At 39.3% G+C, this 23761-nt stretch overlaps 1 protein-coding gene across 9 annotated transcripts in view; it reads right to left on the bottom strand.

Moving 5' to 3' along the window:
- atxn2 (ataxin 2) overlaps positions 1-23371 on the bottom strand; it is a 29196-nt gene extending 5825 nt beyond the window's left edge. For 5 of the 9 annotated variants that reach the window (XM_018752949.1, XM_018752950.1, XM_018752952.1 and 2 more), the window contains exons 1-14: positions 22876-23371; positions 19620-19656; positions 19376-19435; positions 19099-19170; positions 18788-18938; positions 11544-11668; positions 10921-11012; positions 8361-8552; positions 6542-6711; positions 5118-5324; positions 2047-2229; positions 1474-1632; positions 472-579; positions 132-202 (exon numbers count right to left, since the gene is read on the bottom strand). In XM_018752949.1, the coding sequence (XP_018608465.1) occupies positions 132-202; positions 472-579; positions 1474-1632; positions 2047-2229; positions 5118-5324; positions 6542-6711; positions 8361-8552; positions 10921-11012; positions 11544-11668; positions 18788-18938; positions 19099-19170; positions 19376-19435; positions 19620-19656; positions 22876-22982 (1734 nt within the window). In that variant the 5' untranslated portion in view covers positions 22983-23371. The remainder of the gene's footprint in view (positions 1-131; positions 203-471; positions 580-1473; positions 1633-2046; positions 2230-5117; positions 5325-6541; positions 6712-8360; positions 8553-10920; positions 11013-11543; positions 11669-18787; positions 18939-19098; positions 19171-19375; positions 19436-19619; positions 19657-22875) is intronic. The other 4 variants (XM_018752957.1, XM_018752958.2, XM_018752956.1 and 1 more) reach the window with 3 other exon arrangements.
- Positions 23372-23761: the final 390 nt, after the last annotated feature.

Here is a 23761-nt window from a genome sequence, read left to right as displayed (position 1 = left end):
AAAAAAAAGAAAAACGGTCTGTAAGAAGCAGTATTATTAGTGTCCAGCGTTTCACCCAACCATATGAAATTGCTAGTGAACACTAGTGAGCTGTGCACAATTAAACATGTGTATGCAACAGAAGTACTTACTCTGAAAACAACACTAAATTCTTTTAAATTGTCTATCTGTTTTCTATGATCCAAACCCATGGCTGGAGGACCTGCAACAGACAGCAAGAATTTTTTCACCAGACATTTTTCTTCAGGAAATTAAAATTTGAATATCTACACAAAGCTTCAGTTTAAGGAACACAGGACCTACAACTAATTTCACTGCTTCATAAGGAACTCAAATTTAAGAACATTAAGAATATGCACTTCGTACTTATGAAATAAAGGTAGACTTATGTGAGCAGAAAATTCAAATGAACAAATCCCTTAACCTAAGCGCTATTTCAGTATGCAGGAAAAGTAAGGTAAAGAGTATCACCTTTATTAACAGGCCGACCTATGCTGGGAGACGTGTCAACAGGCTTGACAATTTCCTTGTTTGCAACAGGGGACATCTGTCGTGTCTCCTGCACACGTGACTCTTTGGCTTGTCAACAGACATTACAAAAATTAAGTCTACATCATACAGTGGGTAAAATAAGGCACAAAGCAAAAACCTAACCATATCAAAGCTATTCTGCCCTCAATAAGAGTTAAAATTCTTGATACAAACTCCTGCAAAAACAGCAATTCACCAGGTAATGCATTTTGGAATAGGTGAGTTAAGCCAATGTTTCCAGATTGTTTACAAATTTATATTTACATTTATTCATTTAGCAGATGTTTTTCTCCAAAGCAACTTCCAATGGACACTATGTAATCAGGCCACACACCTTATTCACCAAGGTGACTCACACTACTAGATACACTACTTACAATGGGTCACTCATCCATACATACATCAGTGAAACACACTCTCTCAGTGTCACACACACTATGAGGGAACCTGAACAGCATGTCTTTGGACTGTGGGAGGAAATCGGAGCACCCGGAGGAAACCCACGCAGACATGGGAAGAACATACAAACTCCACACAGACTGAGTGGAGATCGAACCCATGTCCTCTTGCACCACCCAGGTGCTGTGAGTGTGAGACAGCAGCGCTACTCGCTGTGCCACCATGCTGCCCATTAAGATGGATTCAGAGATATGTCGGGAGACAAGGAGAAAACAACACAGTTGATTTTAGCAGGACTCCTCAAAAAATGGCTGCCATCAGAGCTAAGAGTGCAACTTGGCATGTACAAGGCAACTTGTACAAGACAAGACATGCAACTATAAACACAGCACCCACTGCTGGGCTCAAAAGACAACTGATTCTTTTGATTGTGGACAAAACATTATATGCAACTCTGAGTAGGTATGTGCAGGTGTCAGGTGTGTATGGATACATGGAAGTGCAACAAAGCACACTCACCAAGCACCACAGCGATACACTTACCCTCTGTGGATGGGGTGATTGCTTGGTTGGAAGCCAGACTGGCAGTAGTAGGTGAGACAGGTACTGCAACTGGGTCGATAGGTGTTGTGCCAACCTGGGGACAGGAGCCAGCAGGACTGCTACCCAGGGTGGTCTGCTTGGGTGAACGGGGTCTGTGTGCTGTGGGGGACATCTTCCAGTTTGGGATTTACATGCAACATCATTCCTAACAGGTTCCATAGTTGTAACCTGTTCATTCAGAGACCAACAACATGTACACGTTGCTCCTATGGTGATGACATCTACATCAATCCTGTTTTTTCCAGCTCACAACACTGCGCCATTATTACTATTTATTGCTTTGCTTAAGTGTCCGTTTTCAAATGACTCAAGACTTTACCTTAAGGAAAGGTACAACAGCAAATTCCCTACAAGTACCTGAACTGAAAATCTTTGGTTTACAAGTCTGCTCCTAACCACTGAGATATCCGCTGCTGAGTTTCATTTTTAAAACATTTCTTTCCAATATAGTTTTCAGTGCAACTTATACAATACAAATCATAAGACTGAGTGACAGATCAGAGTGCTGCTCACCTCCACTGACAACGGAAGACCAAGTGCCTCCTGACATGCTGCTGTGAGCCGGAGGAGGGATTGATGCATCTACTGGAGCGCTGTGGGGTATAAAGTCCACCCCTGATGGAATGCCACCCCGGGAGCTAGACAATCGATGTGCTCTGGGGGTGCGCTGGGTCTTTGGGGACATTCTCAGGGGTCCTAGAACATAAAACGGAAGGGGACGAGAAGAAAGAGGGACGTTAAAAACTGGGAGTACAACACTATTGTGCCATTACAAAGACTGATTCTAAAACAGCACAGAGTATTACATTTTCCTTAGGAAAACAAAGTCTATTGTATCCATGTCTTTCTCCATGTCTGAACCACCAAGTTCCACAACATGATGAACAGGCGGACATTTATTTTAGTAATTCCTTAGCATTAGAACTAAACAAGAACATTTGGCAAGTTCCATATGCTGGTCCACTATTTAATAAAGTCTGAAAGCTAAAGGTTCCAAACTAGTCCTGGGTCTTGGTGCAACCCAAGGAATTCATGTAATAGGCAGTCTTTTTGGACAGCAGCACAAAAAAATGCCATGCTTGCACATGTGAAAATATATATTTTTGCCTATTTGCCATTTTTGCTTTAATTTTAATTTGCCATTTTCCTAGTTAGACCAACTAGAAAATGAATAGCTCACTTCCAGCATACAAGTGTTACATTAATGTACAAAAGTGTTTAACAGTGCACTACCTCTTCAACTTATGAATACTATCAGGATCAAAAGGCTTTTTGTAACTTGTTTTCTTTGTAACTCTAAAGTCACATTTAGCAAGTCAGAGGCAATAAAAGGTTAAAAAGTTTACATTTACATTTATTCACTTAGACATTTTTCTCCAAAGCAACATACATCTCACGGAAATACAATTTGTGCATTAGAAGAGAGAAACAGTTTCAGATGTGATTATGTAAACTTTGTTTGTTTCTTTCCACTTTATGCACCGATGTTCATTGCATGAGTACATCTCTCATTTAATTTACTCTGAGCTATATTAAAATTAAAGCCAAAATACAATCACTGAAAACAACAACAAGTAACACTAAGTTTTTGCAGTGGGTTTCTTGTCACTATAACTAAATTTTTAGCTTTAAACAAATAACCATGCAAACAATATATAGGGGAGGGGGGAATTACATTTATTCATTTAGCTGAAACTTTTACTCCAAAGTGACTTACAATGTTAAGGTTACAGTTATAGGCTTACAACAGTTTACACATTTATAAAGCTGGGTAATTTTACTAGAGCAATTTAAAGTAAGTACCTTGCTCAAGGGTACTACAGGCAGAGGATCAAACCTGCAACTTTTGGGTCCAGAGGTAGTAACACTAAGCACTACACTACCAGCTGTCCCTATCACAGCTGTGTTATAAACCAGCTCATGTTTTTTTTTTTTTTTTAATCACTGAAACACTGAATAGTGATACTTGGATTGCCTTAATCATCTGCATAACATATCTGTAGGAACTCGTGTCATGAGTTATTTCACACAAAATAATTGCTTTTTTCATCTCACAAACAAAACAAGTTGCTTTCAGCCATATTTCAGCAGGAAAGAAAAAAATGGATCCAGTTCTTTAGTCATGCATTTTCCTGTGTGCTGTGGTCAAAGGTGTATCTAGTCAAAATGAGAAGATGCACACAGTCAATGTCTCTGTAAATGAATTAGTACTCATTCCCTCTTATCTGGTTCCTGACAATATGCTGAATATTGGAGGAAGGACACACACATAATGAAATTATATATTCTATTAATTGAGAAAGTTCCAGTTTCTTCCAATCCCAACCCAACATCACCCCAAAATCATACCAAATGAAGCCTAATATATCATATCTCAGTGTAACATATTAAAACAGAATGAAAATGATATCTACTCAACCAGTTACATTCACACATTTTTAAAATGCTTTTAGTTGTTTGTGGTTTGCTGCCAGAAAATAATTTAAAAATATTTATAGAAAAATTATATATAGAAATATATATATAGAAAATTTGTGTCCACAAAGCTTATCTGAGTCATGCAGTTGTTTGTAGTTTTTTTTTTTTTTTAAATCATACCTGCAGTTGTAGCATCAAACATTAGCCTGTATATAAAAGTCTTCCTCCCTATTGAATACTTTTTTAAAAAAAAAAAAAAAAAAAAAAAAAAAAAAAAAACCAAAAAAGCTCACATGTAGAAGAGAACAATGAATTTTCTTTTCAGTCTGTTATGTTTGAACTTCTTTCTTCTACTCTAAACTATGATGAAATCTAAGGATGAGTTCAAGAATTATTTTTTATTTTTGCCCTTTTTTTTTTTATTTTTTAAAGTGTACTGGGTTTATAGAGTAAGGGTGATGTATTTGGATAAAATTCATTTCCCTGGGGAGTGTGCAAGGAATCCCTGCAAACAGTAAGGGTCTAAGTGCATATAAAATAAATTAATGAAAATGTTACAAAAATGTTTTGAAACATTTATTTAAAAAAAAATAAACTTATGACAGTATAGACTGATTTGAGGAACAAGGAGAGCTATGTGTCACATTTAAATACAAAGAAATCTAAAGAACAATTTGCAAAATACAGGATGCAAATGCAGACACTTGAATACACAAGCAAGACTGTAGCATGCCAGACCCCAACTGAGCACAGCTACGCAGTTCCCACAATGCAGCGTGACTCAATTGCTCTTTCACAGCCACTTGCAGCAATTTTCAAGTGCGGTCTCAGTTTATCACGCTGGACTGAATGCTGTGGGTGCAGGCTGGATTTTGCAGAATAGAAACATGAAAATCCATACCAATTAACAATAAGAGTTAATAAAATTTCTGACTGGAACAGTGCAACACCCAATACTAGGAGACCACATAACGGGACAGAAATGTACTCTGAACAAACATCTGAAGAATTAGCGAAAAAGGAAAAAAAGTTACAGATGAGAAACTCACAAGGCTAAGTTATTTAAATAAACATCAGTGAGGATTAGGCCGTTAAGATCACACTGTCAAATTAACGGACAGGCCGCAGGAGCAGAGAGAATGGAGTCTACTGGGACGTGGTGGTACCTTCTGTGGACATGCGTTTAGGCATAGTAGAGACAGGAGCTGAAGAGCCGTGAACAGAGGGGTGAGACGGGGGACGCGTAGGCCTGGAAGGGGGCCTGGAGGACGGCCGGGTGGGGGTGGTGGCCCGAGGTGGAAGAGAAGTGGAACCTGACTGGTAGCGAGAAGGTGGGCGAGAAGGAGATGGACAGGGCGATGGCCAAGTGGCACCTGACAGGGACAAATCAAAATGGAGGGGGGGAGGAGAGAGAAAAGAAGAAAAAAAAAAAAAAAAAAAAAAAAAAACTAGAAAAAATCAATAGTTGAAACCAGGGTGGACAGATAGAAGGGAAACTATGCCCATTTAAATAAGGCAATATAAAGGGAAAATCTGAGACAAAATATTAGCTCTTTCAGGACTACTTACAGAACCATCTCATTCAATTTTAAACTAACACTCCATTTTCTCCAGTGAGACTAATATTTCCTATAGGTAACTTACAAATAAAAACCCTTGATCCTGATCTGTTACAACCAGTAGCCAGCATTCAGTGTTCAATTATTTTTCAGTTCCCAGGTGCAACACCTCATTCTGCAACATGAGCTCACAGACAAGCATATTAAGAAAAATTAGATATGGGTCTTACTTAAACCAGACAGGTCTCCAGATAAACATGCTGGGCAGTCAAGAATATTATTCAACAGTAAGGCTGCCTTGGTACTTAGTAATCTAGAATCAAGCTTAATTTGATTTTATTGTATCCTCAGTCAAGAGTGGCTACCCATGTAATGCCTGTATTACCCGACATGTTCACCTCAATACTGGAAGATCAGTATTGATGGTTCCTCTGTGAACATGTGATGTCACATCAAGGACAGTATGAACATGAGTATGAACAGCCAATATTCATGAATTTTAGTCATCTAACAGTGCATGTTAACAAAGGCTGTATTACATGACTTGTTTTCACTACTTTCAGTTGCAGATTAGTGTGAATGCTTTTTAAGGGACAAGCATTAAGAGGAAAAAATTAAACTAGTGAGTGATGGGACACAATGGAGTATACAGGGTACAACATAGACCTATGCATGCCAATCACCTCAGAGCCACTATGCTTGACCTGCCATCTGTCTAAGATAATATTCCCCTTTTAGACAATGGTTTCCCTTGAACACCCCTCAAAAAAGTGAGTTGGCATTCAGAGGGAGAAATGTTCTGAGGGGGCTAATCAAAAGGGAGACTGAATGATCACTGCAAGAGTTTCCTTTGAAACCACAATGCTGAATATCACAATCACTTGTGAATGCAAGACAAAAATGCACAACATGAGAACCCACAGTGGATGAGCAGAGTAAACAGCCAAAGCCCAGACTGACCTGTCTCCTTTTGCATATACTTTGTGCATTCAGAAAACAACTTGACTGTGGAAGAGCGACCAGACCCTCACCTCCATTGAGAACACGATCTGCTGCAGAGCTCAGGCTGTAGTCATGAGGCCCGGGGCGGGTTGATGGGACATTATTGTTGCTTTGCACCATTCGCGGCGAGTTTTGCCGACCAGCACCCCAAGACAGCCCCTCCTTGTTTCTCTGACCCGGAGGAACATACTTGTTTTCTCTGCAATGAAGTAAGAGAAAGCAGCAAATCTAATTAAAAAGTCTTACAGCATTTTCATCAATAAAAATATAGTAACACTAGTAAAAATAACACCCAAGAAACATTTTACATTTTTAATAATGCCAAGAGGCACCGTTACAGATGACAGATTTTTCAACCACAAATACATATATGTACTGTATATGCATTAAACTGTGGGCCATTTGCTCCAATTAACCTTTAAAATTTTGTGGTGACAATCATGTCAGATACTGAAGTGAGATTCTGCAGCTGGGAAGAGATTGAGAAGTGTCATTCTTTTGTAGGCGAGTGCTCCGACTGAAGCTGCTGGTTGAGGTGTGGGGCGTGGTCATGACAACTACAGTATTTGTAATAGAGAAAGAGCGCGAGGGTGTGCATACCAAACATTAAAGAAACTTTAATGTTCGCTTTTCCAATGTTTGTTGGCATGTCACCTTTTTTCGATCGCTTTATTATTTCCACTTTAGTTTCAATCACGATGGATTCCTTTTCTTGGATGCATCACTATCACTTGCATCACATTTACCTTTTGGTGCCATGGTTAGGAGGATAAAAACAAAAAAAAAAAAAAAAATAAAGCCAAATACACACAAGTCACTTAACAGCAACGTAGTCCGAATGTTGTCCTATCTCAACCTCAAGTGCCCCAACCACAAGCCAACAAACAGCTGAAGAAGCATAATGTTTTGATGCAGGTCGCAAAGTAGTGCCTGTTTATGATTACAAACCATTGTATATAACCCAAATTTTGAATAGTCTTAATTATGAAGTTATTTGACCATTACATAAGGGTGACAAAAATTAACTTCCAGACAGTAGTTCGTAACTATAGTTTTTTTTTTTTTTTTATAGAGCACTCTTCTCACGCAATGACACAGAGCGCTTTAACACAGGCATAAAGCAAGAAAACCTGATACAAACAAAGAAGACAGCTGACTAATGGCTACCATAATGAAGAACTTACTATAGAGCTATAAGTATACCTACTGGCCACCAGGGAAAGGAACAAAAACTCCCAATAAAGTTTGTAGTAAGTCGGACGTTCGTAACCCGGGGACTGCCTGTAACCCATGAATAAATGCAGAGATTAAGCTGTACTATTTAACTTTAATAGATTATGATATTGATGAATTATGATATATAGTAGTTGGACATAGAAAGTTATGAATTCCAATCCCAGGTGTGTTCATAAGTACAAGTGTATTGCATTTAAATCTCTAGAATTGATGTAAATGCCCCACCCACATGCTTCTTTTATTAACCACAAGAAAGGTTTTCACTAAAAGATCAAAACACAGGTGACATTTATAATACTATGTAAAATACAAAGGCTTTAGATATGTTACACCTCTACTAAATACAAGGAAACCCCAGTTTAAAAAAAAAAAAAAAAAAAGAGAGAATTGAGAAAACCTGAAATATTTCTGCTGAAAGTCTGGATGCTGAAGAATAGTTTTTTCCATAATTGCATGCCAGAAACAGATCTGATTAATGCCAAGTTTATTTCTGAGAAACAAGTGACGAGAGGGTTAGGCTTACAGACTCTGATCTATGCATTTGGGTGTTAAAGTGCTCCTTACAAAGGAGTGACAAGGGCGGCCCACGCTCTTACTGTGGGCAGGGCTCACCTGCCACTGGGTGTATGTGACTCGCGCTCAGCCCGCACAACTGCTGTGAACTTCTCCTCCTCGCTGCGCAAGTCATTTTCCAGTGCCACACGGGCCTTGTAGGTGGCGCTGGCCTCAATCTCCTCCGCAAGCTGAGTAGCCCGTGCCTCTCTCTTCAGGAATTCCTCTGAGTTGTCACGCTCCAGTGGAACTCTGCACGCATGCACACACATACCTTAAATTTTGACTATCACAACCCTAAATTGGCACATACAGTGCCCTCCACTAATATTGGCACCCTTGGTAAATATGAGCAAAGAAGGCTGTGAAAACTTGTCTTTATTGTTTAACGTTTTTATCTTTTGTTCAAAAACACAGGTTTATCCAAGAAAAAAAAAAATCTTTTACATATATGTGTGGCACAATTATTGGCACCCCTATGAATTCATAAAAAAATATATTTGAAGTATATCCTATTACTATTTTACATTTTTAGTACACCTGGGTAACTATGAACAGGAAACTGTTCAACCATGACTTCCTGTTTCACAGGGGTATAAATATGAGGTAACACATAGGCCAAATTCCCAGTCATTCATCACAATGGGTAAGACCAAGGAATATAGCTGTGATGTGTGGCAAAAGGTTGTTGAGCTTCAGAAAATGGGAAGTGGCTATAAGAAAATGGAAAAGCACTGAAAATGCTCATTTCCACCATCAGTGCAATAATTAAGAAGTTCAGTCAACTGGAAATGTTATGAATCAACCTGGAAGAGGACATGTGTCTAAATTGTCTCAATGCACTGTGAATAGGATGGTTCAAGTGGCCAAAAAATCTCCAAGGGTCACAACTGGAGAATTACAGAAGTTAGTTGTGTCCTGGGGTCAGAAAGTCTCCAAAAGTACAATCCGACATCACCTACATCACCACAAGTTGTTTAAGAAAAAAGCCTCTACTCTCATCCAAAAACAAACTCAAGCATCTTCAGTTTGCCAGACACTACTGGAACTTCAAATGGGATCGAGTCCTATGGTCAGATGAAACCAAAAAGAGCTTTTTGGCAATAAACACCAGAGGTGGGTTTGGCACACAGAGAGAAGCAGCCATATGAAGAAGTATCTCATGCCCACAGTTAAATATGGTAGTGGCTCTTTAATGTTCTGGGGCTGTTTTTCTACCAAAGGACCTGGACATTTTGTTAGAGTCCATGATGCCATGTATCCTATCAAATATCAACAGATGTTAAATTAACACCTGGCTGCCTCTGCCGTGGTTAGATCTTCCAGCAGGACAACGATCCAAAACATACACCAAAATCAACACAAAAATGGTTTACTGACCACAAAATCAAGGTCCTGCCATGGCCATTCCAGTCCCCTGACTTGAACCTCATAGAAAACCTGTGGGATGACCTGAAGAGGAGAGTCCACCAGCATCGACCTCGAAATTTGAAGGATCTGGAGAGATTCTGTATGGAGGAATAGTCTTAGATCCCTTGCCATGTATTCTCCAACCTCATCAGGCATTATAGGAGAAGATTCAGAGCTGTTATCTTGGCGAAGGGAGGCAGCACAAAGTATTGACTAAAAGGGTGCCAATAAGGTAAGGCAGAGGTTTTCGGTTCTGGCTCTGTTGTGGTGGAATGACCTTCCCCACTCACTCAGAGCTGTGGCAACTGTCTGCATTCAAGAAGAGTCTGAAAACACCTTTTCCGGACCCATTTCGCCAAAGATCTCACCAGCTCACGTACGGTGTAAATGTTCATGCACCACAACTTCATGAGCATTCCCAGACAAGCCTTTATAGAACCGCTACTCCAGTATTGTATGTAATTGTGTATCTTATTATAACAAAATTGATAGGTTATCAGGATTCATCGGTCCTGCGTTTTATGCACCTACTTGAGCGATGAACATCGGTGCATCAAGTGGAAGGTAAACTAGGTATACTTAAGAGTCACATGTTTGCAGCCATGTCTCTTTCTCTTAATGTAATGCACAAATTGTATTTTTGCAGAGATGTACACCACTTTGGACAAAAGCATCTGCTAAATGAATAAATGTAAATAAGTGTGCCGCACATATATTTAACTAAGATTTTTTTGTTGTATAAACCTGTGTTGTGTTTGCAGTTGTTTGATATCCATGGGAGCAGAGTATTTTTGTGAATTTTTGAACAAAAGATCAAAACGTTAAAGAATTTTTCACAGCCTTCTTTGCTCATATTTACCAAGGGTGCCAGTATTAGTGGAGGGCACTGTAGGATGGCATGAAAACTATTCTGTTATATTTTTAAGTCTGGCACATAAATTCTTCATGAAAACATCAAATTTTGAAAACACAAGGCAAGTTACTTCTGAGAAAAGGATTTGCTGTGAAATTTAAATTTAAAGAGTAGAAGGTCATTAAAATCAGCAGAACGTTCACTGCCATTTACATCATGCTCATGTAAAAAAAAGTCAAACATTCAAGTGAATTCAAATGACAAAAATTTTTTAAAGCTTGGTTAACCTGTTTTCAGGGAGAAGATTAAAGCACAAATGTCTTTTGAAAGAACCAAAAAGACAGAGATGATACTTACGTGTAGGATGACAGACTGCTGTCGTAGGTGGACTTCACACCATATGTCTCCTCATTGAACCTGAACATGTCGTTTGGATCCCAACCATTGGACTGAACATAAAAATAAGAAAAATAATTCAATAAGACAGCAAGAACAATAAATGTTACAAACTAAAGAGGCATCTCTGTAGTAGCTTACAGAGCAGTATAGGCCGACTACACCCTTTGTGAGAAACCCGGGGCCACACTGGGCTCTAAAGTTCCCCCCCCTTATCTTCAGGACTCAATGCTCTCATGACTGATGAGAAAAAAACAATTAATGGATATCTGTTCAACACAAACAGTAGCTGGCTTTTTCATTAACACTTGTAGCTCAAGGAGCATGGTGGTTCAAGGCTCAGCAGCAGCCCTAATGTAAAAGATATTAAAAGTGTACTTAATCTATATTGATGTAATATTCACCAGAAGAATTAAATGATAAAATCAAAAACTGCTTTGGATTAAAACATCTAATTAAAAAAAATTAAGCAGGATGAAACCACCATTTACACTCAGATAAGCGTAAACTTGGATTGAGCAGGATAAAAATGACCTTGGTTACTCAAACAGCTTTATTTATATTAGGGGGCTGGAGGGACCCACCATATCCGCATCCAAAGACTCCAGGCTGTCAGAGCCATGCTGCTCCCCACCATCCCATGGCTTCAGGTCTTTCTCCTTGTGTTCCCCGTTTAACCTGGCACTGACCGCAGAGTCCGTGAAGTTATCTGCAGTGCACACAAACGCGCGTGCACACACCAACAAGACAGATGTAACAACAAGGAGACTAACTTGAGGATAAGCAAGGACAGAGGAAGGCCAGTGCAAACATAGAAGCTCTGAATGGAAGTGCTCCTCTACCTGGGTACAGAACCATCATGGGACAATGCTTTGCACGCAGACATTTTCCAAAGAAGTGCAAGCAGAAAGCAAATCAAAACTCTGAGCAAGCAGAAATCATGCAATACTCATCTTCTTGAAAGTCCAATTCACACCGCAGAATTTGCATCTATTAAAGTTTTCATGAAGTCACAGGGAGAATTAAGGATATTTACCCAAAAGCATATCATTTCCTAAGTGCAAGTAAGTTCTAAAGAAAAAAAATCCTGTATATTCAAAGGAATTACAGAAAATCCTGAGGTGTAAAAATCTGCATAACAGCTATAAAAATGCTGTTCTGGCTGAATAGCATTTACTTATCTGCTTTTTTCCCCCCCATTTTTACACATATAATCAGGCTTTTATTTAGGGATTATCTAAGGAAAGCACAATACGGAGAATTTAAAAACAAGGTAAGTGAAGGCTTATCATTTACTGGAGGCCAGAGGCAGCAAATGGTACTGTAATTTCTCACATGGTTTCTACTTCACTGCATTCCCTAAACATCCAGTACTGTTGCTATGCACATTCCTCAAAAAAGTAATTTAGACAAAATGTCAATGGTTATTGTACTCGTAGTTGTAACTTTGGTACTCTATTGGGGCTATATTGGCATGAAATGTATTTTCACTGTACCGGAATAATACTATCTGTCTGAGATCTAAGATACAAAGCATTTGTTCTACATCGAGGAGTTCATATACAACAAAAGAACCACTGACACACCAGTATGCATTTACATTCAATGCCTGCAAGTAGAATGCAGACAGTTCAAACTGCTGATACATACCACAGCAATACAATATTCCACTAAAAGAAAAGCAAAAGTTAGTCTACAACAGAATTTAGCAATTGAACAAAATTTCTAGTTAATCATACATTACTTAAAGCCACAGTTCCCATTTGCTTAACTAACAGCGATCAGTTCACAAATATGTGCGCAGCAAGCTAAAGAACTGGCCGAAAATTCATTCAGCAAGTCCTTGTCAACTGCTGAACTACATTTGGCTGCCTACACACATTACAAACTAAGCATTTAAGTTTACAAAGACCATCCAGACTTTTTTTTTTCCCCCAGCTCAACCTATATCTCACACCTTCAAGACACACTGTGCTTAAACTGTACTGTAACAGTCTATATGGGCAGCCTTTTAGCTTCTGACCCATTGAGTCACATGAAGGTCAGAAGGTCAGGATCTTTACATTGATAAGACAAGATTTTTTTCTCTTTGAAGAGCACTGAGTCACAGCATCACAGGCAGAGACAGTACACTGAGAAACTGCATATATGTTCACATATATAGAGCAAGGGCTGAAGGTTAACAAGTATGATCACATAGCCCTGTCCAGTTCCAGAAAGGTATCCTGACATTCCAGAATTTCTTTAAATTGACATCTAAATCACATTTAAATTTTTCACACTGAATAAATTGAAGCACAAGTCACCCACATATTTACAAAGGGAACCTCAGATGTAGACCAAAACAAAAACAAAAAGGTGAATGTCCTACAATGGCCAAAGTTCTGACCTCAGTCCCACTAAGAATCTGTGGGACTATTTGAAAATTATACCCCACACACATCATCCAGTCAACCTGAACAAACAGATTTTCCAAGATGAACGGGGGGGGGGGGGGGGGGGGGGGAACGTGTGCCAGAACATTACATTTATTCATTTAGCAGATGCTTTTTTCCAAAGCAACTTAGAATGAACACAATGCTCACACCTTACTTACCCTAGGTGACTTACAATGCTACATACACTACTTACAGAGAGCCACTCATGCATACACCAGTGGAACACACTTGTCTCTCACCCACATATACATGATGAGTGATTTTAGACTCACCAATCCACCGAAACAGCATGTCTTTGAACCATGGAGGGAAACCCATGCAGACATGAAGAAAACATGCGAATTGCAGGCAGACTGAGCGGGAATCGAACCCACATACTCTTGCACCACCGAGGTGCTGTGAGACAACAGCACTATACACTGTGCCACCATGACACATGCAAAGCTGGTAAGCACTACTCCGAAAAATTTACAATTATCCATTTTAGCCAGACACTTTTCGCCACAGCAACATACATGTACACCTCCAAGAACAATACAAGGTGCACTGCGTCAACAGAAGAGATTTGGATGCAGACACGACTGCTGAGTACAACAATCCATTTGTCACATATCATATACCATATAAACCAGTACACATTACACAGATACCTATATAGGCCTTTTTTAAAATTAAATTGATAACATACTGTAATGACCTGCACTACCAAAGGGCATCCTGTTCAAATGGGAACAAATGTTTATTCTAAATAGCTGTGAATAACGGGAACTGTGGGAAATGCAAAATAGCTGTGCAACCGGAGGGGGGGTCTGCAAAGGACTATAAGGGGGTGAATGTTTGTTGGGGAGTGAGAAAGGCTAGCTCGAGGTGCAGGTCCATGATGAAAAAAGTTTCCTCGGACTGAGAGCATCATCTCCTTGTTTACTCACTGATACATGTCAGTGTATGCCAGAGTTCCATTAAATGTTAGTCACAGATAGCCTCCATGTGTCTTTCTTTACCCCATCAGATCAAAGCTTTGCTCGTTATAGTACGTTTATTGAGCACTTAGATCAGGGGAGAAGTTAGACTAAAAGAGGCGAGTTTTGAGACCCTTCATAAACAGAGAAAAACTTTGCAGTTCTAAGTGAGACAGGGAGGTCATTCCACCACACTGGAGACAGAACTAAAAACCTTTGCACTTTTGATTTGGGACCTCTTGTGTATGGAACCACCAAGCGGGAAGAGGCTGAGGAGTGTAGCAATCTGGTTAGGGTTGTAGCAAATGAACGGGTAGATATTGGGGAGCAAATACATTGATTGTTCTGTAGAATGTAACCAGAGTCTTAAACCTGTTATTGCAGCAAAAGGTGGCTCTACCAAATATTAGTGTGTGGGGTTTGCAAGCAACACATTTAATTTATTTTCTTTAAAGTATCAAACAAATTGTCTCTTTAAATTTAGTTTTAGAGCTTATGAGCTCACAAATAAAAATACTAACTGGAAAAATATAAGTATAATGTGTGATCAAGACAATGTTGATATCTTTCAAGGAGTTTGAATACTTTTTGCAAAGTAAAGAACATGAAAGAAAATTTGAAGTTTTCATACCCAATCCTGTAGCATTGTCACTCTAGTTTGCCCCTTAAAATTATATTGATACAAGATATTTAGGAAAGCAATTACAAGCAGACCTCAGGTTACAAACGTCCCACTTACGTACAACCTGTAGTTACAAACCACCCTTCGTAAAGCTTACTATATTAAAAATTTGAGTTACATACAATGATTTGTAATAACAAACGGGCGCTACTTTGCGACGTGCAGCAAACACTGCACGTCTACAGCAGTTCATGGGCCTGAGGTATGAGAAAAACTTTGTTCTGTCATACCCACAACCACACTCCAAATGCCTACACCTGCCCAAAATCAGAGCAGCGGGATATAAACAAACCGCACCTGCATCCCCTCGTTGCGGAATCTCATCCGAGAAACCCATATCTCCTGTGCTCATGAGTGTACTATAGTCTACCTACCCATTCTTCCCAGTCCCTCCTACTCCTCCATCCCTCATTCCCTGCTCCCGACTCACGCATTGCCTCCTCAACCACGACTCCGGATTCACCCCGAGATCAATGTTTGTGCAGACTGACCCACACCCGTCTCCGACCACGAATTTTGCCTGCTCCCTTGCATATCAACAATAAAAATCCTAAGATTAGGTCCACACACACACACCGCAGTCTCCTGCCAACTTCACTGACACATTCTTTTCAGTCAGACCACATTGCTGTTAACAGTGTCTTGTATGTTACTGTATTTAGCTTTTTTTTTTTGTTGTTTTTACCCTTCTAACCATGGCACCAAAGCATAAATGTGATGCAAGTGATGGTAATGCAAAGAAATGATCACAATGGAAACTAAAGCAGAAATAAAAAAGCAATAGAAAAAAGGTGAAATGCCAATGAACACTGGAAAAGCAAACAAAGTTAATATAAATTTTATACCAACACACACACAATTTTCTTTTCGTATTATAAATACTGTAGTTGTCACAACCACACCTGCACCTCAACCAGTGGGACCTGGCTTCAATCAGAGCACTTGGTTACAAAAGACACTGCCCAACCTCTTCCCAGTTGCGGAATCTCACTTGGGACAACCGTCTCCTCTGCATTCTCAAACCTCCCTTGCTTTGCTCTTCCAAGTTCTATCCCTCATCGTTCCCCAGTCCCATTCCACATCTCTTTGATAATAACTGCCCGCCTTGTCCGTCGACTACAATTTCGGATCCTTGCCTCTGTCCAGTTCACCAACTGACCAACCATTTGCCCGTCCCCAACCAAAAGAACACGCCTAGTCCTTTGATTCTGAATAAACTATTCTACACTCGGCTCCAACCTCCTCAGTGTCCTTTGTTCATCATGACAGAAGAAACATTTGTTATTATTGTGAACATTATTACCATTACATTGTATTATTATTACTTTATTGTTATATTAAAGATGTTTTAGTGTATCCGGAAGTGTTTGTTTTAATGTTTTTATGCATAAAAAGGTACACGATATACTAAACTGAGACAAACATTGACAAACTGACAGACACAAATCGCAGCTCACTGAATTTCCCTTTTGATCAGATTAACTGCATGTATATAAATCTTTATGCAGCTACTCATGTGATGTACATTGGTTCATAATGTAAAATGTAATAAATTAACTGTGCTTTAGAAACATGCATCTGCACCCAAATCTCTTTCTGTTGATGTAATGCATTCATTGTATTTTTTGTGAGATGTATGCCATTTTGGAGAAAAAAAAGTTTGATAAATGAATAAATGTAATTATTACCCAAACAAGTATAAAGCAGCTTAACTAATCATTTCAAAAACATAGGAAACATGATTGCATCTAAAAAGACAAAGTTTATAATGAGCTATATGCACAGTCACTTATTTTCTCTGTGGGCTCAGTGTAGTAAATCTGACTTGATTTGTCAAGCAAAACTACATACAAATTTAAAATTAAACAGGGGAAAGCTAGCCACCATGGGGCTCAGTAATATGTTAAACTGCCAGGTCTAGATTAACGTGATCTAAAAGCTAGGACTTATGACATGCTATATGGATAGCAACATTTTGACCAGCTTCCCTTGTTTTAAGTATGCAGAGATATTTGTAATTTTTCAGTATACAGTTTGCCTCTGTGTAACACTAAATGTCTGTTGCAGGAATGCAAAAAAGTAAATTAAAATTTCTAATTAAGTCAGAGGTACACTCATGGTTGAAAATCAAAAACTATACAGTAAACTCCACATGTACCGCTATTAAAAATGATAATATTTAACTAAACACCTTGGCCAATTTACTCTTTCATTGGCAGTACACTGAGACTACTGAAGTATTACAAAATAGTGAAACCTGTAATTTACAATATAGTCCCTCCATTATAATACCTGCAACAATGAACTTCTAAAAATGCATGAGTCAAAATACCACAACATGACTTAGTATGTTTTTCAAAAATTCAACTTGTCAAAGAGCTATCCATCACGTCAACTACATCTGTCATTTTTCAGGTTTCCAGGTGATCTTCACACATATGCCATGTATCCCCCTTCAGATAACCCTCGGATCGCCAACATGAAATTTTTTTTTAATAGACTGGACTTAAATACTCTTATTGAAATACCTTAAGAGTGTTCCAATTATAACCATGAAAGAGAGACCACAAACTGAAGAACTGCTTAAAAATCAGTCTCTAAACAATCTTTATCAAACACTGTGTACTTAATGGGCCGGGGGTCTTTGGGTTTTTGTGAAGGATTTAACCTTGCAGTGATAAGCTACAAACATAAGCATAGGGTGCGAATGGATTTCATCAGACATGACTAGATGAATACAATTAGTGATTTAGCTGCAAATGAAAGTAAGACAGGAATTCTAGGCAGATGGAGCAAATGGGTAGGGAGGTGAGGACAATCATGAATCAAAATCTCTCAACATGCTGCAGACAGCAGTAAGAGGGTGTGTCCTCAACCAATTTATATGCAGAAAAAAGTTCAAAGACAGAAGTTATTGGATGTTTTACACAGTAACAAAAAGGTTCAACAGCAGAAAAAAGCATTACCTGGGTCTGAAAAAACTACATTAATTAGAGAAACACACTGAAGAAAGTCATCAGTACAAAAAAATAACCAGCAACTTCTAATCAGTTTATATATACAGTTAACTGACCAATCAGGATTCCATTCAAAGCTAATCATTTCACTGGCTGACAACACTTAAATCAGAGACAATGTCAAACAATCACTGAAGGGAAACTGCAGAGGACCCTAGGACCTGTGAATGCATGAAAGTCTGAGGAAACAATCATCAATACTCATTTTTCATGAAAGAAAAACAGAAAAAGGAAACTAATCCCTCCACCATATTTATTTATTTAGCTGATGTTTTTCTCCGAAGTGAGTTACACTCACAATCATCCATTTATACAGCTGGGCAATTTTACTGGAGCAATTCAGGCTAAGTATTGTGGGACAAGCGGTTCTGAAAATGTGTGTGTATTTTGCTTAAGGGTACTGTAGCTGGAGGCAGGATTTTAACCTCTGACCTTTGGGTTCAAAGGTAGCAGCTCTAGCCACTGCATTACCAGCTGCCCCCACATGAACAGCATACAGGCCATACTATCGTATAAAGCTTTTGGGATCACTTTCACTGTGATAACATTTTAAGAGCAAACAATAAGACCTTGCTTCTATAGCTGCAGTGCTTCAGGATACAGCTCCAAATAGAGATCCTGTAAAATCCTGAATGATATGAGCAAAGGTGTGCATTACTAGTTTTTCTTTCTGTATAGAAGGAAAATGTGAACAACAAACATAAGAGGAGGAGATGCTCAGACAAATCACACCTTTCTTTGCGTAATTGAGGTCAATGTCCTTGAACTGAACCACCACCACATCAGAGGCCTTGAAGATGATGCTTTCTACGATGTCCTCATGCCGTGGACCCACGACAGGTTCCGGACCTTTCCTGTGGGCTGCATCCAGTACCAGCTCACACTGTGGGTGACATGTGATGTCACTCCAACTGCTCGAAACACATTGAAATAGCACTCTACAATTGAGAATACATATGGATGTTTCAAGTTTAAGTCTACAAAACTGAAGTGAGCATTATTCTACAGGAAACCTGTTACTAGGTTTACATTGTTCCTCTTACCTCTGGACCATAGGTTTTAAAAACTCCTTCATATACAACTCCATTCCTGACCTTCAGTTCACATTTGGTTCCCTGTTAAGGAGGCGGGGGGGGGGGGGGGGCTTATAATTTTACAAGTCATAGTTTTCCTAGTCACAAGTTCAAGGTCTAACAATTCTTTAGCAAAATATTTTAAAAACTGCACTGGTACAGTCCTCCAACTTTTTGTTCATTAGCTCTTCAAAAACACTGGTAGAACAGCTGTAACCACATTTTACAACACAACCAAACAACTTACAACCACCGATGTCAGGACGTGCACCATCCTCATGTTTGCATAAACTCCACTATACGCCAACTGAAAATCCAAGAAAGACATAACCTCATTGTGGGCAACCAGTTAAAACACAAGGCTTCGATTTTCTTTCTTCTCCTTAAACCAAACACCAGATTTTACAGAACTGAAAAAAATCGCAACCAGCTTCCTGAAAGCTTGGAAGGTAATGCAACAAGTTACAGAGGGAATAAAAGTTTAAACTTACTGAAGTGGACGAAGGACCTTTGACACTGTTTCGGCCTCTGAAAGTAAGAACATACACAAAAGAGCTCAGAAATAGATCATTGAAGACAATTTAAAAAAATGTATCTGTTACAGCATAGTGGCACAGTGAATACCGCTGTTGTCTCACAGCACCTGGATAGTGCAAGAGAACGTGAGTTCAATCCCCGCTTGGTCTGTGTGGGGTTTGCATGTTCCCCCTCTGTCTGCATGATTTCCTCTGGGTTCTCCAGTTTTCTACTTAGAGAAAAGCATCTGCTACATTTTTTCCCCAAATTATCACTTGTAAACATTAATCTTAAATCAAATGTAATACTGTGTAACAAGCTTGCTGACTCTTCACTAAACAGGTAACCAGCTTAGGGTACTTTCTAACCAGAATATATAAATTACATTTACATTACTTCATTTAACAGACACTTTGGAGAAAGTGACTTCCAATAAACACCACGTAGTATTAACAGACCACACCTTATTCACCAAAACTGACATACACTACTTACAAAGAGTTACTCATCCATACATCAGAGAAACACTCTCACACACCATGGGTGACTTAGAGCCACCAATCCACCTCAATATCATGTTTTTGGACTGTGGGAGGAAAGCGGATCACCTGGAGGAAACCTATGCAGACACAGGGAGAACATGCAAACTTCACACAGACTAAGCGGGGAGAGAACTTACATCCTCTCGCACCACCCAGGCACTGTGAGGCAGACTGAACACTTAAGTTATACTGAAATGCAATGACACTTATTGAACTACATCTAAAATAAAGAAGTTGTCTGAACCCTTGTAATAAACACTTAACACCTAATTAAAGTGCCATAAAGTTAAACCAAATTAGCAAGCACAAAGCATCTAATCCAAAGTCACAAAAATTGAATAAATTGTTAAAATGCGCTAACCTGGCCAACTGAGCCATCTAAACAACATGCTGCTTCCAGTGTTGGCAGACTTATTATAATACACATCCATCCTCTGTTACATACACTCATACATATTCACTTGCTCAAACTTCAAAGACCTGCCCCACTGATCCTGGTTTTAAAAAAAAGACTGTCAACTGTTAGAGACTTTTCAGCCTGTAAGTCCACCAGAGAGAAATATGGCCAACCATAGAAACAGAATAAGCCACGTGCTCAGATCTGTAACAAAGCCTCATAGTTTCAACACACCAAGCTGCAGATCCTGGGATCAAACATCTCAGTTCACGCTTACACAAAAGGCTGTTCAATATTCTCTGTGCACATCCTTATAATCAGCGTACAAACATATTGAGAGAACTAAAGTGGCGGTTTCTATAATCTACCAAAGTGATGTAGAACCCATTCTCCTTATTCTCTCAAACATGATTATTATAGTCAAAGTCCTCATTTTTGACACTGATAAACTATCAATGGTTTTCCCTTTTCCACTGCATTTCACTACTACACTCATACATTCCTTAAAAAATTGAAAAAGAAGCTGTTCAAAAATTAGCAGTTCTTTTTCTGCATAATTGTAAAAATCTGTGAAACTTTCACTCCGCCAGCAGAACATCCCTTAACAATTCCACTTAAATCACTTCAAACTACAATGACAGGAGGACTTTAAGAAACTTAATAGGGATAACTATCTGATGAGGAGGACCTTCTTTTTTATTTCTCAGAATATGTATGTTGTGGGTAATTTTTGAGTGAACTTGTGCCAGCTCAGAAACAGATTAATACCTATCCTATAAGATGTAATGTGAATAACTTCCTAGGTATATAGAACCCTTCTTGAAAAAAGGATCTTCAGGAAAGAATTGGGTGTGGATACCAGGGCAAGGGTGTACAGGAACAGAGAATCTGCAATGTGATGGACATGGTGTACAGAGCCACAGCTAACCACTAGCACAACAGGAGCACAGCAAACACTACTTGTTTACACAGAATACAATGCAATGTCTCCATCAAGAGGTGACCTTTGTATTAAATGCTAACTTTCTCCCTGGAATGAAGCCAACAAAGTAGTTCTATTGCAATGTCAAGATAGTGTCTTAAAGTGAAAATGTTTTGACAAGCTTCTTTGCTGTATGGTTAGCCTTACTGCTCAATTCCTGCAAAAGAATCCATGTAGCATGTCATCATATCATTAACTTAGCAATTCAGTATGAGAACCAACAACCCTCTACCTAAATTCCTATTAATTGGGTAACTCAGATGTCACAGAAAAGTTGTTAATCTGAAACTTTATCCCTTGAACAGTCATTGATAGAGGTGAAAAAGATTTTTTTTTAAAATCAATCCTTTGATAAAATTCCATCAATTTCAAAACAGCATATTTCTATACAAGTAAATGGGGTATACATACAAGACAAACCTCTTCATTAACCTCAAGGGAAAGGATAGAGAGTCTTCTGAATGGAAACAGTGAATAAGAAGATCACATTATGAAGACATGAATGTCTTAAACACCATTTTGCATTTATAAGCTGAAACTTTTAAAACAGTCCCAAATGAGAAAACTGTGAGAGACATTTTTTCAAATTAGTAACCCAACAGGGTCAATAGCTGTCCATATCTACCAAGTATCTTCACTCAATACATTTAACATGGTCTCCAAACAAACTGAAAACAAGGAAATATACATACAGAACCCGCTCTTTCTGTTGAATTTTAAATCCTTGCTATCACTACTAGCCAAACCTAGTCTTAGATGGGAAACCATATCATATGAAGTCAACAAACAGGTCTTACTGAACATCATGATCAAACAGCATCTCAACGTCCTCACTGATCACCAGAGCATCACACTAAACACAGAGGAATAATCTTCTAAATCGTTAACAGCTTCAACTATGCCTATACCAATGATGAAGGATGAATGTCAGTACTAGCCTATGCAGAGTCAGTCTAGTAGTACTAGTACTTCGCCGTTTCTGTTCAGCAACTTTATAAAAGATTCTGCACCTGACTTCCAGAGCACATAAATTATAAAATAAAGCAGCCCAGAGCCCCGCGTTAGAAGTCACAAGCTGACTGCGCGGCATCTGCAGGAACCCTCGGACCCAGAAGAACTCAAAATGCAATAGTCGGAAAAACGTTGTGCTGTTGTTGCGGCCCACAGGGCCGGCCAGCCTCCATCGCAGCAATCGCTCAGGGGCCTACAAGCCAGGGCTCGGACCCAGGCCCACGACAGCGGCCTGCTGTGCACAGTCATACACATACACATTGCGTGTGGGTATCATACAGTGAAGCACGAGTACGTACCTGCCTGCGCTCTGCCGGCCGCCCGCTCCTCCTCCACCTCCCCCAGTGCCGGAGGCCGCGGCAGCTCCGCCAGGTTTACGGTTACCACCGGCCTGCTTCATGGACATGGTAATCCCATAAACGACCCGGGATGGCGCTTTATTCCCACTATTTCCAGAAACACTGTGCCAGCAGGAGCGAGTGCAGATGTGGGTCTCGAAGCGCCGAAGTACGATAAAAAACCGCCGCAAACGTCAGCTCCTTTGCTAGGCTAACGAACCCACTCACTCACTGTCTGTGTCTCTGCAGCATGAGCATTACGGCTACAAATTTAAAACAAGACTTCACTTTAAAACAGAGCGTGTCACTTGTCTTTATAACAAAAGACTTATTTTTAATGACTGGTCTGTGTGACTTAATCCTTCAAATGAAAAATAATGTTCAATAAAAAATTATATTAGTTGATAACTCAGCTTCTCTCTCCTTTGCTATCTGGGAAAACACCAAAACAGTCTGAAGAGAGACAAAAAAACGGGCGGAGGAATACAACGCCATGCGAAACTGCGAACACGCTCGTGCTCGTCCTCAACAGCCCTCGCCAGCTGTAAATTAGTGGATTTAACAGATTTTTACAGTGGTGTAATGAAGCTAAAGGTCTTTTGTAATAACATTTGCTGATAAGTATGAAAATAAGACAAACAGACTCTGGAAGAGTGGAACTACATAAAGGAAGTAGTAGGACTACACGAAAGCTTTGGTGGTGATTTGCCCAACACATGAGCCGGCGAAAGTACGGAGTAACATTGTCGGTTAACTTTGTAAACTGTTTCTTATTAAGTGTTTGTCGTAGACGTTTCTTAGTTTCGTAATATATCAGCTGTCTCACCTAAATTGTATAACATGTCTC

Source organism: Scleropages formosus, chromosome 1 (genome assembly GCF_900964775.1).
Source record: "Scleropages formosus chromosome 1, fSclFor1.1, whole genome shotgun sequence".
Classification (NCBI taxonomy): Eukaryota; Metazoa; Chordata; class Actinopteri; order Osteoglossiformes; family Osteoglossidae; genus Scleropages; species Scleropages formosus.
This window is presented reverse-complemented; position numbering and strand designations above follow the sequence as displayed.